This window comes from Anneissia japonica, unplaced genomic scaffold, assembly GCF_011630105.1.
Source record: "Anneissia japonica isolate Jap-2015-1 unplaced genomic scaffold, ASM1163010v1 scaffold284991_len216595_cov187, whole genome shotgun sequence".
Lineage (NCBI taxonomy): Eukaryota > Metazoa > Echinodermata > Crinoidea > Comatulida > Comatulidae > Anneissia > Anneissia japonica.
The window spans coordinates 3,384-20,213 of NW_022758676.1; the positions used below are offsets into that span (position 1 = coordinate 3,384).

General features: G+C 36.8%; 1 protein-coding gene across 1 annotated transcript in view; it reads right to left on the bottom strand.

Annotated features, from left to right (window-relative positions):
* LOC117125315 (adhesive plaque matrix protein 2-like) overlaps positions 1-16,830 on the bottom strand; it is a gene marked incomplete at its 3' end in the record, with an annotated part of 26,522 nt that overhangs the window by 3,226 nt on the left and 6,466 nt on the right. The window contains exons 4-8 of the mRNA XM_033271782.1: positions 8,902-9,015; positions 8,329-8,442; positions 8,005-8,124; positions 6,836-6,952; positions 6,305-6,421 (exon numbers count right to left, since the gene is read on the bottom strand). Coding sequence (XP_033127673.1) covers positions 6,305-6,421; positions 6,836-6,952; positions 8,005-8,124; positions 8,329-8,442; positions 8,902-9,015 — 582 coding nt within the window. The remainder of the gene's footprint in view (positions 1-6,304; positions 6,422-6,835; positions 6,953-8,004; positions 8,125-8,328; positions 8,443-8,901; positions 9,016-16,830) is intronic.

The following is a 16,830-nucleotide window of genomic DNA, read 5'->3' on the forward strand; positions in this document are numbered from 1 at the left end:
AACTGTGTGTGTGTACCATCCAAGATGGCTGCCATAGATTTAGCCAATCAAATTTCGCTAAGCACCATCGTTTGCAATTGCGCCCCCAATTTACTCAGAAAGTTCAGTACAGCTAGTTACCCGTATGTTTATAACTCGAGCGTTGCCGTGTTTAGGTGTAATGTACACGATTTTAATTTTCATTCCTTGGTACTTTATTTTTGAATAAGATGCTCCACTTGGCCTCGTTTTGGCTACAATAGTTTAATAATTTGTTATTACCATTACTCATTATCATTAATGAAATAATAGTCAGTCAGAGGGCTTATTAATATGTATACTAAGCCTGAAGGTGGCGCTTTACTACGACGACCATCTTGGATGGTACACATACATAACTCTGCATTACTGCGCCATCTTGTCAGCACTCTAGTTGTTTAATTATGCTTTCGATTTACAATGCGCTCTCTCTTTTTAGAACAATAACGTACTTCGTAACGAACTTTGGCGTAGCTCGAACACCCTATCTCAGATGGCAACGACTAGAACGCCCTCTCCTAAAAGTGATTACTTTTCTGTGCCAAATCGACGCTTCTATTTGTTAAGTTCCCATTAAACTTATCAAGCGAAAGCGTCGAGCGTCACGCGGCAAGCGAAGAGAATCGCGCAAAGTTCACAAAAGTTGACTTTCTGTAAAGAATGTCTCGCTTCCAATGATTCGCTTGCCTGTTCCCACTGCTGGCCGCGCGCAAAAACTCGAAATGGCGGGTGGCAACGGAGAAGTGATTTTGTTATCGCATTGATAGACGGAGGAAAAGGGCTGTGAGACGAATCGAATAAAATCCTCAGGATTAACATTCCCAGAACTCTATAATGAATCAAAAGAGTGAATATAAACACAGCTTTTTTAGTTCATATTTATTCAAGGCATAGAGTTAGGCCTCCTAAGGGTAGATAGTAGGCCTAGCCTACCCTACCATACGGTAGGTCTGGTGTAGCAGGGTATCAGAGGCCTAGGCTGGACAGGCCTAATACTGGTAGAAAGAGGAGATAACTCAACTCGTCTCTGCAAATCCTTTTCCACGCATTGTCACATATTGTCTTCGCTCCCTTGTCACAGACCTAAACAAGGGTAGCCTACTGAAACGGACTCGTCGGTCATCGTTTGCACATCTGTACATTGTTTTGACAATGTTCGTGACTTTATTGTTGACCTTTGACATAAATTGAATCTAAGCCTTGCGATTGGTCCATCGGCCGCGAATTCGCTCGCGAATCCGAAAAGTTGTTCGTGGATCAACTCTTGTGAATTCGTAGGCAAAGCCTCCGCGACCACCGCGCGCACCGCGTCGAAGTTCGAATATTGGGCGTTCGCGTGTTCGACTACAATTTAAAGCCCCATTCCCGGCAAAATTTCACTAAAAACTGACTGAAAATATGCATTTGCATTACTCCAATTATTATAAATCATGGAAAAATATTGGCATGAATTTTAGTTTTACGCAAAAGAATAAAAAAATGAGAAATACAGACTATTTCTCATAAAATATTACCATTTTCTCGACGAATTTATCGTTACTAGGCAAATTCAGAGGTTGTAGATCGCATCCACTGGAATACTCTTGCTTTTATGTATACAGTCAATAAAGTGCGCCCTCTCTAGTGAGATTAGATTTTGTACAAAGATCTTATAAACACAAGATAGCGTTCTTCGCGGTTTACGCGTGCAAATTCTGTAATAAGGCATGAATGGCGCCCACTTGCTAAATTGGAAACTTTTGAACCTTGACCGCTCTGACCATACCGTCACCGACTTTTTACCTTGGGTATCAATCCTGTGAACAGCAGAACAGGAACCATCTCAGATCCATGGCAACAGATAGGACGCCCTCTTCCAAAACTGATTACTTTTTCTCTTTGGTATAATAGCGCATGAATGGCGCCCTCTTGCTAAATTGGAAACTTTTGAACCTTGACCGACGCTTCTATTTGTTACGCGTAAATCGCGGAGAACGCTATCTTGTGTTTTTAAGATCTTTGATTTTGTACTTCGCATCTCGCACAATGCGTTCGTTCGGTTAGGTTGAGATATGTTTGTTTAAGTGTCAAAATCTCAGTCAGAATCAGTTTTTTAACAAATTTGAAATAATTCCTATGAAATATTATATTACACAAGTGTCATTACTAGCAACGGAAAATATCATTTCGGCCGTTTTTATGTGTGATAACAGAACCTAAATAGAGGTAAGGCTAGGCCTAGCCTAGCAGCGTTGGATAGGCTAATGTTTTCGGCGCCTACGATATTTATTCTCACGACCTGTCACAAAATCAAATATGAAAATTCATCCGCATTTATTTTTTGTGTGGACCACAAAAAAAAAAATCAAATTTCAGTCTTATTTTACATTTTTTTTCATTCTTAGGAATGTCTAAATTCAGTTAAACTAGCAATTCCGTATTATATTTATAAATCTTTTTTTAAATTAAAATTTTGTCGGAATGGGGCTTTAATTCGTATGCATGTTCACATTGGAAACGCCAGTCGCGTCTTCGATTCAGCCGCGCGCGCCACATTTCGACGCGAAATTCGCTTGATCGCGTTCAGTGGGAACCGGCCTTTACGCGTAAATCTCGGAGAACGGCATCTTGTGTTTATAAGATCTTTGCTTAACATTATTTTGCCCCCATACACTTAAGGCAGACATTACAGAGAGCGCTATTTTAGGTCAGTTAGGTGAACTGAAATGCATGAATACCGTACTCGCGCGAATAAGCGCCCGGGCACTTAAAATATTTGTTTGCACTTTTTGAGGGGCGCTTATTCAAACGGGGCGCTTATTCGAACGGGGTGCTTATGAAAACAGAGTGGAAATTGAGGGGGCGCTTATGAAAATAGATGAAAACCGAGGTTGTTATGAGAACTTATTAAATTCAAGAGGCACATTTTGAATGAAAATCGATTATATAAGGACATCAGGAAACCGCAAATTACGAATGGTGCTGCGGCGGAAAAGATAATCGTCCAGAGAGCATGGCTTGTCATGAAAACAATGTTGTGAGTACAGTATTACATAACAGCAGAATAGTAGATGAAATTAGTGGTGGTGGTTAGCTTGTTGGCCATCGGTCAATTGAGAATAGGAGGATGGCATGACCATTGCAGGTTTTCTTGAAAACTTAGATGAGAATGTGTTAAAGGTGCAAATTGTTGGAAAAGGAGTAGGACTGGGCTATAGACTAATTAGACTGGGCTCCAGTCCCTAATCTTTGTTTTTAAATCGATTTTGGCACCAATGGCGTTCCATATTACCTATTTGCTTGGCGTTTCATAGTATACTTTTTCTTGGATTAATTAATTTTTCTAATTCGCATAAAAGTTTCTCGATATATACCGTCGCTGGTGGCGCTCTCCAAAATTAGCTATTACTAGGAAAACCTATAATTAGAGACTTGTGGCAAGTCTATAGATTAATGTAAGAAGATGAAAGTTGGAAATATACTGTCTGTCCAGGGAGCTCTCATCTGTCCAAGAATAATATCCCCATTTTGATATTGACTAAAGGAGAATGTGATTCCTCTCCACACCTCAAATCATGACAACATCCACAGTCCCAGGATTGATTGGATTATTCGAGAAGGGCGCTTATTCAAACGGGGTGCTTATTCGTGCGAGTACGGTATGCATACCAGGGGCGGATTTCTATAAAACGGTTTTATCTGGTAGTCTTAACTTCTCGAATAAAGCTGGCTTTATCACTTAGACGGTCTTACTAAAGTCATTACTCCAGTGGAGTATCCAAGGGGGGGGGGGCCCAAAAAAGCTCGCGCCCCCAGGCGCACCCCCCCCCCCATTCGAAAACTTCGAAGCACTAAAATTAGGCTAGGCTTATGCTTATGCTTTCACTGTTAACGCGGATTATTATAAACAATTTTACCAAATCCGACGATATTATATACACATGATATGACATACTGTTCAAGCGTCTACCCAATTAAATATTGAATAGCTTTATATTTAATCAAAATCAGATGGAATGGAAGTAAACATAGCTTTCACTGATTTACAGACGGTTGTACAAAAATTCTTCAATGTTACCAGCCAATGAATCATGCATAAGAATACAGCAACGCTCACTGTCTGTAAATTGGCAGGGGTTTTTTTAATAAAAAATAAATAAAAAAGAAAAAAAAAACTTTTTAATTTGTAAAATTGTAAGTTAACAACTGTGTCCGAAGTAATTTGTCTCCGAGCATTTCTAAATGTGTATATCATTCAGAATCAGTACTAATAGGCCTATAGCATACAATTGCACACACGTCGTTATTAGGCATATAACTGTACGCCTACTCAAGAGTCAATACGGTGAAAGATTCAATAGTGTTTTTTTATACTTTCAAAGACCATGCTGTACATAAACTGTGTCTACACTGTCTTGCCTACCAAGGCCTAGTATTTAAGATATTTTGGCCCACGCATAAGCACTGCGGTTACAGTAACTCGATACACCACTGACTCTGTTTCGCGAGGGGAAGTCTGTATGCATATTCAGGTATATCAGTTCACCTAACTGACCTAAAATATCACCCTCTATAATTTCTGCCTAAACTGTATGGGAAAAAAAGATAATGCACCCCGGAACGTCATGAAAATGTCATACTTTTTTCTTTAGACTTGATGAACCATCCCAGAATGGTTTCAGATACATATATTTATCATTTTCTTAGATATCTATGTCCGGGAAGTTCCCTATAAATGGTCCTCATATACACTGGCACACCATGCTCCAGATCGCCACCACAATTTAATATTTTCTTAATTGGAACCATTAATTAGAAAGTTTCATTCAGATCCGTTGATCCTTTTTTTTTTCTTGTGATAATTTGGTTTGGAACGTTAACACTTTAAATGACACCAAATCTGGATCACCAAAATTTAATTATTACTTCCTTTTAACTAGGTTAACTCTTCCATAGCGGTATATCAGAAAAATTGACAATTTTTTGAGATACATGGTTTAGGGCGTTTCCGTTTGAATGATCTTCATATCCACACACCCTACTTCGGATCGTTACTAAAATTTATTCATTTCTTTGCTTGGAACATGACTAATTGTTCTAGAAAATTTCATTTGAGATCCACTGATAAGTTTTTTCTTTAATATTTAGGTCCGAGACGTTAGCACTTTAAATGACCTGAAACTCACACCGAATCTGGATCGTCAAAAAAATTAATGAAGTTCTTCCTTGTAACTTTGTTAAACTTTCCAGTAAGCTTCATTCAGATTAGATGATCACTTTTCGAAATAGCTGTGGGATGTTTCCCTTTAAATCTCGTTAAATGGTCCTCACATCCACACCCCGCTCCTAATTGTCACTAACTTTTAAGAGGAACAACTTTGGTATATGGTTTATATTTGGACAAAGTTTGGAAAAGATCCAATAATGAAAAGTGACCAAAGTGCCGGTCAGAAAACCCCTGTACGGGGACGGGAAAATATCTTTTTCGGCTACTGCCAGAAAAAACATAAAACCATAGTTTGGAACAGGGGTGGCGCCAGCGGGAGGGGGAAACGGGGGGCCAGGCTCCCCCCTCCCGTCGGGGAGAAAAAGCACAATTCGTCGGGGAGAAAAAGAAATTGTATGAGTATTTTCTACATATTAGTAGACTCTTAAAATAAGCCTTTGAAACCCCTAAATTGTCAAACTTTTCGGGGCTTCGCCCCCCCCCCCGGACCACTTTCTAAAACTTTTAATCGAAGCTCGACCACGCCCACTTTGCTTTCGTCGGGGAAATCGCCCTCGTCGGGGCATCGGCCCCGCTTCGGGGACCTCGGCCCCCGTCGGGCAAATCCTGCGCCACCCCTGGTTTGGAACTAAATCTACAAAGTGCGCAGAGGTTATTAGAGAGTGCGACACTTACTTACTACTACTTATAATTACAAAGTGAAACAGGCATTACAAAGTGCAACAACTCAGTTTATTACAAAGTGTGATAGGGGTGATGTTATATATGTATTATGGTGGAGAACAAATTGTACTGAAAATATGAAGATATAATATCAGAACAGTTTATTTTTTAAAAGAATCTAATAACATTATATGAAATTATGATGAATGAAGGTGGTGGGTTCACTACAAAAGAGAGAAGAAAATTGCGAGGGGGGTATTACAAAGTGTGTCACTACGATATTACAAATTGTGACAGTTTTATTACGTGCAATAGGTAATACAAAGTGTGAGTTTATTACAAAATGTGATTCTGTAGTAGTACAAATGGGCTGAATTCATATAATGGGGTAGTTTACTACAGCAGGACCATACCTACCTAATTCACAGTTATCGCCAACGTAACCTGTCCCATCGCATAAACACACATACTCCGTCCGAGAAAGGCTTCTACAAAAGGTCCCGTGCTTACATGGTAACGGGTAGCATGGATCGGCTGCAAAATAACAATTTCAATTTGTAAATTAACATTAGTTAATCATTGACATCACCAACAACGTCATCTACATTTTTCACATATCTTCTTAATCGTTAAATCATCACCTCCACCAATCATCATCATCCTAATTATAACAATCATCATCATCATCCCCATCGATCATTTCATAATCATAATCATCATCATCATCATCATCGTCGTCGTAATCATCGTCACCATCATCGACGTCATCGTCACCATCATCATCACAATCCTTATCACCATAATCATCATCTTTATCGATCTTTCAAAATCATAATCATAATCAAATCACCATCATTATCATCATCACCACCATCATCATCAATGACCATCATCGTCGTCATCATTCATCCTCACTAAAATCAATCTTCCTGCTTAAGCCATTCTTACGATCATCACAATTGTCTCCTAAGTGTGCTGTGCCGTTACAATAGCATCGAAAGCCTGTGTCGGATATCCTTTCACATTCACCATTATTTCTGCAAGGATTCGGAGAGCACCAGTCGTCTGCAGAAGAAAACAAACGGAGTAAAATATTTGTTATGTATATGCCACAGTATACCCTGTAATGATTTTAGAAAATCAACAATGAAAATATAATGTTTTACCAGGTGCCATGGTTTTTTTAGCACCATATAATTTATTAAATGAATTGAAAATTGTCGAAAGCATGAAATTCAAATCAAATGCTATCTTTCCTTTCTTAATCGTACCATTTTCTTTGGAATAGGCAGCAGGGTAACAGTATGTACAGGCGACATTTGCAAACTATACCAGGGAGCAGAGAAGGTTGTATTTTGTGTATTATGGCTGATACTGTATCCAATGACCAGGGGAAAAGCGCATTGAGCAATGTTTCTGGAGTGGAGTTGTAGCTTGCCTTTCAATCCAGAGTCCTGGGTTCATTTCCCGTCAGTGCTGCAGGATTTTTTTTCCTCACGACCAAAACAACTCCACTCCCTGAACTCCTATTGAGGTTTCGTTTGTGTTAAGCATCATGTGTGTATGTTTGTCTTGTCAAATTCCGAGGGATTGTCATCAATGGGACAGCGATATATGCAATATTGACAATTCTTGGTGCATGTGTTGTGTGCCTTAATAAAATAAATAACAGAAATAAAGATGTGTGCGCTATATAAATCCTATCAGATAAATGAATAATAACATGAAAAGTCAACAGATCTACTAGTTACAGCTACCTATTGGTCTATATGAAATTATCTTAAAAACAATTGTAACTGGATGGATGGATGGATTTATTCGTTGTGAACACCAAGAACCCACGAAAGAATTCCTATTTATATAAAGATATGTAAGCCATATAAATCCTATGAAATATAAAATAATATCATGATCTAGTTACAGATACCTATTGACCTTTTTAAGATAACAAAAAAACCCCAAAAAACAATAGTAATTTGACCAGTGACAACATGACAATAATCGTATTTATACAATTACCCTCATTCAATATTTCATTAAACAAAATTAAATTTAACCTCTCTATTTCTTTCATCAGCAAAAGTAAAATTAAAATGATAAAAAAAAACCCAACTTACTCTCGCCGCATAATTCTCCTCGCGCTCCTGTTCCTCCACAGTCACATACAAATCCAGGAGGCTGAGCAGTAATTGAGCACTCTCCATTATTCAAACATGGACTTGGTGAGCACAGATCGTCTGATTCAGAATCGCACCAGGGATAATATTTCAAAAGAAAATTAATTTTTAAGGTGATAGACAAATAAGTTGGAAATATGTCTCTTATACACATCTAGATGTGTATAAGAGACAGGGCCTATAGCATACAATTGAAAAAGTAACTTCCTATTTGATCACTGTTGTTAATATTTATCTTTTTGTTCTGAAATGAAAAAGGCAAACCTTGATTACAGAGTAGACCTACGTATCCAGTACCACCGCATTCACACTTGAAATCAGTGCCATTAAGGACACAATTACCATTGTTTAAACAAGGACTAGGAGAACAAGGATCGTCTGCAAATAAGTAAAATCACGCCAACAACATAATAATTGTAAATGATTATAATCATTTTTAACAAATACGGTAATAAATACAATGATTGATGATGATGATGATGATGATGATATTTCGCTGTGAGTTTGCGTCAGGAAAATATCACAGGAGTCATGCTTTGCCCTGACGTGTTATCGTACCGAATAGGCCCATGTCAGGCGATCCTGGTACCATAGAATGCGGTGAAATTACATTTATTATAAAATACAAGATACGGTATGCAACCGCGGCGAAGACCAGGATGAGGCAATATCAATGAACTTTCCTGACGCGTCCCTTTCTTTTTCCCCCTTCTCTTTTTTTCCCCATTTCTTTATGAATCACTTTGCATTTGCTATTTCACACGTTTGCTAATATGCTCATTAGATATTCTTTGATGCTAGTTTTTATATACAGTACTGTACATGAGGCCTATTTACCTTCACCGCAGAATTTGCCAGTATAGCCAGTGCCAGGGCAAAAACACGATGCTTCGTCATCAACTATTGAACATACCCCGTTATTCTCACACGGCGACGGCGCACATGGATCATCTGTCACAAAAATGAAATTATAAGTTAAAATACTTTTGAATAAAGTGGTGGTCAAACCACGAAATAGAAAAAAATAATAATTTAAAATACAAGCCATGAAGAAACCAGTAAAACAGTCAGTAAAATATGTTAACAGTTGCGGTAAAAATTAAATTTAAAGGTTTTAAAATGGTATTGTAAATTTTGGTATTGATATTGGTATAGGTATAGATTAGAAATTGAAAAGGTTTGTAAATATTAAGAACAAAGGGTTAAAAGAGAACTAACAAAATGATTTTTTTTGTTCTAGAGGAGATTTTTGATATTCCATTAATAATACAATCAACCTTAAAATCGTTATAGGCCATTATATACGATTTTCCGTGACGTAACTGGCGAAAAAAGTAACAAAAGATAGCGCCGCGTAGGGTATCCGCCGCGTACGATCTTTGCGTGCATGCTTTAACCATGGTTATAACTTGTTTGTTCACAACCGCTGATTTATATCAAGTCATAGGCCTATGAATAATCTGGATATCAATAGCATCTAAGAAGCTTGCAATGGCCGGACACATCCGTGGACCAGCGCTTTTAAAATAAGCTACTTTAGAATAAGCTTCTTTCATGTACAAATGCTTTTACAATACTAATTAATAATTATACTAATAATTCCGATTCTTGGCAACACGCAGGACATTTTATTAACAAATTGTCGGCGCACTAAGAGATATCAAACAGAAAAGCGACTACCGCTGCGTGCTGTGTTTACCCAATTTTTAGCAACATTGACAATGCGGAACATGTCATGTATACTGTTATCAAAGGTCATACACTACTAAATGTCGATAATGATGAAACAAGTTTTTGTTTATCATTTATTGGGGGGGGGGGGTGCGTTGGGTGCGTACGCACCCCCACCCCCAAAACGTAAAACGTCCCCTAATTATAACCAAAAAAAAAATGTGACCTTGGTCACATAATCATTATAAAATGAATAACATAACAGTACAGTATTAAGATTGTATGAATGTACAAATGAGTTACAATAAGAATACTAGAGCGCTGACTCCACACGCGCAATCTTTTGTACTGCAAGCAACATAACACAACAAACATACACACGTTATATGCACGTTATCGTCTAGGTGTATCTTCCCCTAACTACCAGCCACCCCGGTTTAGACAAGTAGGCCTAATCGTTTCTAGCGCTCTTAGAAATACCCTGAGACGAGCATGGGCGTCGATTGGTGGGGGACAGGGGGTTGCGTCCCCCCCCCCACTTTTCAAAGTAGGGGGACGCGTCCTCCCCCACTTTTCAAAGTAGGGGGACATCATATCGATTGTTCTCCCCCCCCCACTTTTCACCAATCTTCTATAATTAAAACCCCACTTTTAAAAGCGAATGGAAAATTTTGTCTGTTCACTTTTCTAAGTGTTACGTATTTTCCGGACCAAAACCGAGTAAAAACACAATTGTTTAAACATTTCGTAAGCATCTCAGAAACCCACTAGATCGATTTTATGGGTGCAACGATTATCAGAGGCTAAATTTATTGTGAAAACAATGTACTGAACGTTGTTAAAATTGGAAGCATGTATCCTTTTTAGGCCAATATTTTTACAAACTCAAAAGGGCACAATTTCTACTATGAACAATTTATTCCTTTTGTATATTATTATGACCAATACGTATAATACTAGTGTTTAATAATATCTTTGACATAGGATTACTGTTTTTCCTAATTTCAGCCATCAACACGGATATGTCTACCTATTTCGATTAAGTGATAAGCCTACCAAAAGTTTACAAACTCCAGTGTTACGTTGACGCAGTCTCGCAATGACGCCATAATAATCACTGGCAGATTCAAGTGGGGCCGAGCCGACCCTAATTTTTTCAAAATTATTTTTTTTTTAATGGAAAAAAAAACAAAGGAAAATTATAATTAGAATTTAGGTCTGAGAGTGCATTTCCGGTAATTTAAAGGTGTCATAATCATAAATTTCTTTCCTCAGCCCCAACCATGGTGGGGCTGAGGTGATCTACTTTCCCAACGTGCAAGTCCCTCCCTGTCCCCCCTCTAATTTGCTTTCTTGGAGCCGCCACTGATAATGATAGATTAAGTAAATCACCTTTATGTTTGTGAAATCAAAATGCTAACTAATGTTTTGTGTGCTCCTTATCTCCCTAGTCCTGTTTGATCGTAAATTAGACGGTATTATTTCCACTCACAATAATTATCGCAATATTACTTGCACAAAAGTGAAATTCAAAAAGAGGAGAAAATCAAACACCTCTTGATTGATGTTAAAAGCACTGTACATGCAAAAGTAATGACTTTTTTAAGTTTATCTTATTTGATTTTCATAGTTTGAATTTTGAATACGTTGCAAGCTAATCAGTAGATAATAAATCATTATTTTTATGAATGTTAGTTTGCACGAAATATATAAGCGGGCATAATTATGACTAAACAGGATAATATAAACAAATTTTTATGATGAGTATTTCAGTGGCAGATTCGAAGGGGCCCAGCCTGCCCACCATCACTATTTTTTTTTTCGAAATTTAAAAGAGGAGAAAAATTAAAATTATATTCAGATTCAGTCTGAGAGTGCCATTTCCGACCAACTGGAGGTGCCATAATCATAAATTTTCTTACCTCAGCCCCAACCATGGTGGGGCTGAGGTGTTAGTCCAGCTACACTCTCCATCTGTAAAAGTCCCTCTCTGGGCCCAGCTCTATTTCAAATTACTGGATCCGCCACTGGATATTTTGAAAATTTCGTATGGAAATAAATGTTAATTGCATTGCTTAAAAATCAATTAAAAGGCTATATGCGCCAGAGCTTCCGGGGCTTCGCCCCCTGGTCCCAAACCATTGCTTTAATTTCATTTTATTTACTTTATTTTTCATTTTGTCCCCCCGCCCCCACTTTCAGCCACGGATCGACGCCCTTGGAGACGAGTATACTCGACGCTGGAGCGCGCACGTGTTAAAAAATAGGGAGAAAGGAACAGGAAATTAAGAAGAATTTTTTTAGTAATTATCATTTTAACATAATCATAGAGAATAATCAGTGCATCTCTGGACGAATCGAGGTGGTGTAACATGATAAACAAGCGCCTTGTATTAGTTAATTGCATAAACAACTTAGGCAAGTACACCTTTTTTTTTATAAGAGGACCAATAAAATTTTGTCCAGGTTCAGCGTTCTTATATTTTTTGTGCCGATTTCAGGCTCAAAGTATTCATAGTTTGTTCTTATTTTAACACACTTTTTAAACATACAACATTATTATTCTACAGCAGTGCATTACTGTACTGTATTAGAGTACTGTACTGTAAGTGTACACCAACTGCAAATAATGTACTGGTAAGGTTTGTTGGTTTTTCTACTACTACTAAAAAATAAAAACCTCACTTGTGGCATTTTAACTTAGCCTTAATTTATTCTTATTTTGTTCTTAATTTTCCGCAATTTCGACAGCCTCATTCTTCTTATAAAATGTGCTCTTATAAAAAAAATGTAAGTGATTTTGCTATTAAAACGTACAACGTTACTCGTATCATGATGATCCTTTTATAAAGCTGGATACAGGCCTGTAATAGCATTTGTTGACAGGTCCCGACTAAATAATATAGGCTGACTTAAAAAAAAGCCTAGCCTACTTTTGTGTGCGTTTATATGGGGAATGCAGTCAATAGTGAAAGGGTAGTTAAATTGGGATTTTAAGTTCTCAAACGTAATTAAAACACCATTCACTTCAAAGTGATGGAGATAATAATGCGTATAAAATCCAAATCTTTTAAAACTGGAGTTCAAAATATGGGGTTTTAGGACTCACAGCAGATTCTCTATAAAGGAGATTCATCCCCTCGTCCCATGCTCAGAGTTATTATAAGCCTACAGTGCTTGTCATTCGTTAAAAATGTAAGCAATTTTGTTTATTTGCAATAAATGAAAAGGATGTGCCAGGCTGTAAAACATCCTCCGCGCAAAATGTTAGGCCAGAAATCCATTGCCGCAATTATACATAGGACTTGATAACTGCACATCAGCGGTTGTCAACAAAATAGTTCAGCCATGGTTACAGCATGCACTCAAAGATCGTACGCGGCAGATACCCTACGCGGTTTTATTTACACGATCTTTTGTTACTTTTTTCGCCAGTGACGTCACGATTAAATCGAATATAATGGCCTTTAACTTCATAAAAAATTGCCAAAAAAGAATTTCAAGTTTGATTGTACTATTAATGGCATATCAAAAATCCCCTCTAGAACAAAAAAAATCATTTTGCTAGTTCTCTTTAAAAAATTTTAAACACTGGTTCAAATTGCTCTTAAAAACTTAAAATTCAAAATTTAAAACTAAGCATTTTAAGATTTATAATCTTGATTGTATGACGTCTGTCTCTTATACACATCTAGATGTGTATAAGAGACAGACATAGGGTTACAAAGTAAAGGACAATTGTGTAATAAATGAATTAATGACTTTATATATAAAAATTATGGTAGTTATTTGTGTGGTCCTCTTGAATACCTTGTGTAGTACACAAAAACAATGAAAAACAACCGTATATTTGTAAGAAAGCTGGAAGTTTGTTAGGATTCTGGTGATATTTTTCATTTTTCAAAACAGAAAAGGGCTAATATAAGGGGGCATTTTACTTACATTTCCAAAAGTGAGTTAGCTTACCACCCTAAAATATGTTACTTCGGGTTTAAACAGTCAACAGCAGTTATTACATTCATGTTTTGTAAATTAAGAAAAATTCTTTAGGGTATTGAAGCTGCTGTTAAATTGTTCTTTAATTTTGGCGGCCATTTTAAAAAGCGCCCTCAATTGCCTCTTGAAATCTTCACATTAATAACTATAGCTAGTTATACTTTACTCCTATCATTACATATTCTGTGCTTATTTTACCCATATATATGTAGTTTATTGGATTTTGGCGGCCATTTTGAAAAAAGCGCCCTCACGCGAAAGTTCTCAGGTTACGCCTCTTTTACCTCACATATTCTGATTCCCCATAAAAAACTGGTCTAGAAAAACCATATGAGAATTTCTACCTCTCCAAGTGGCACCTATCTCAATTATAGCCTGGTCTAATACCTCTGTATATGTTTTCTGTCGATGCCAAGAATAAAAATGTTGATTAATTTGTTTCAAATGCTTCTAGTTGTTTGAATCAGCTCATTTATCAGTCGCTTTAAATCCACTCTATATATCAAGCTTTGCTATTATTCATTTAAAAGCAGAATTGATTTTGAATTTCTATTCGTAATGGTTACGAATTTATACAGTATTATTTTTCATTTGGGAAACAATTTGCTTGTTTCTCCATGTCCTCCACTGGTAATTTTTTGATAGGCCCTATCGCTGTGTTCACGGACATACAGAGATTAACATGATAAAATGCCTTCAAATTAGTCTACTAGGACGTAAGAAAGCAAATTTTCCCGGCCCTTCGGCCCCTGGACCCCGACCGGGGCCCTGGGCGGCCCCCCGGCCCCAGCCTGCTTACTCGCCGCGCTCGCAAAACGCACACCTCCCCCCACCTAGGCTGGATACAGGCCTGTAATAGCATTTGTTGACAGGTCCCGACTAAATAATATAGGCTGACTTAAAAAAAAGCCTAGCCTACTTTTGTGTGCGTTTATATGGGGAATGCAGTCAACAGTGAAAGGGTAGTTAAATTGGGATTTTAAGTTCTCAAACGTAATTAAAACACCATTCACTTCAAAGTGATGGAGATAATAATGCGTATAAAATCCAAATCTTTTAAAACTGGAGTTCAAAATATGGGGTTTTAGGACTCACAGCAGATTCTCTATAAAGGAGATTCATCCCCTCGTCCCATGCTCAGAGTTATTATAAGCCTACAGTGCTTGTCATTCGTTAAAAATGTAAGCAATTTTGTTTATTTGCAATAAATGAAAAGGATGTGCCAGGCTGTAAAACATCCTCCGCGCAAAATGTTAGGCCAGAAATCCATTGCCGCAATTATACATAGGACTTGATAACTGCACATCAGCGGTTGTCAACAAAATAGTTCAGCCATGGTTACAGCATGCACTCAAAGATCGTACGCGGCAGATACCCTACGCGGTTTTATTTACACGATCTTTTGTTACTTTTTTCGCCAGTGACGTCACGATTAAATCGAATATAATGGCCTTTAACTTCATAAAAAATTGCCAAAAAAGAATTTCAAGTTTGATTGTACTATTAATGGCATATCAAAAATCCCCTCTAGAACAAAAAAAATCATTTTGCTAGTTCTCTTTAAAAAATTTTAAACACTGGTTCAAATTGCTCTTAAAAACTTAAAATTCAAAATTTAAAACTAAGCATTTTAAGATTTATAATCTTGATTGTATGACGTTTGATCTGTGTTAATTCACAACACCTCCCTTTATTATTATCTGTTATTATTGATAATAATAATAACAATAACAATACTGTAAAATTGTAAATGATAATAGTATAATAATATATCATATAATATGTATAATATGTTAATAATAACATGATGATTAACTGTAATAATAATGATGATTATTATTATTTTATTATTTATGTTTTTTTGCTCTTTATTTTGTAATTCATTGTAAAGCGCTAGTGACAACTTCAGTTTAACCGGCGCTATATTATATTGAAAGAAATGACCTTAACACCCTTTCTAACATGGAAGCTATATGGGTTGAAATCCCTAACAAACATAATGAAAATATGCTTTTGGGATGTTTATATCGTCCCCCTAAGGCTAGAAAGTCTTACATCACTCTTACTATACAAATGTTAGAGAAGGTTGCAAATGAAAATATAAAAATAGTCCTTTTGGGAGATTTCAATATCAATTATGACCTAAAAATAGACCTGAATTCAAATCCTATAAATCAAATAGAGAATATGTTTGCACTCAGACAACTAATAAATGAACCAACACGTATTACAAAAACCACTGCAACATGTATTGATCTGATTCTTACCTCAATTCCTGATTGCCATATTTACAAATTTCACTTAGTGATCATTGTTTCATTTTTACGTGCATTAAAGCACTAAATAACATTAAGGAACATAGAACAATTACATTTAGAAATTTTAAACACTTCAATACAGATTTATTCATAAATGACCTAAGAAACTCAAATATTCTGTCAAATAGTAACGTATTCACTGTAATCCTTGCACTGCGTAGCTGTCCCCGACTCAATCGGGAACGCTACCCGCAATGCGTGTTAAAGATCGTTTCACTCCTTGGATGAGCCCAGATATAATACAACTTATGTATGAAAGAGACCATGAAAAGCATCTTTCTGATAAATATGGGAGTGATATCAATTTGAACAAATATCGTTAACTACGAAACTTAGTAACAAGCAAAATTCGGAAAGCAAAATCAAATTACTTTGATAAGGTTGAAAACAAATACAAAAATAACTCAAAAAAATTATGGGAGGAACTAGGCAGAACTATAGGGAAGGATTTAAATAGAAATAGTGTCCACCCTGACCTAAATTGTGAAAAACAACACCTATCTAATAAAGGTAGTGGATATAAGCAGACGATGACTAACTATAGACCCATCTCCGTGGTTTGCCATATTTCAAAAATTGTTGAAAGAGAAATTCAAAATCAATTAGTTAGTTATTTAAACGAAAATGATCTCATAAGTGTAGATCAATATGCCTTCAGAAAATACCACTCCACCATCACTTGCCTTCATCGAGTTATAGATGAATGGATGGAAACTTTGAATGACCATGAAATGATTGGAGCCTGTTTTCTCGACATATCTAAATGCTTTGATTCCATTGA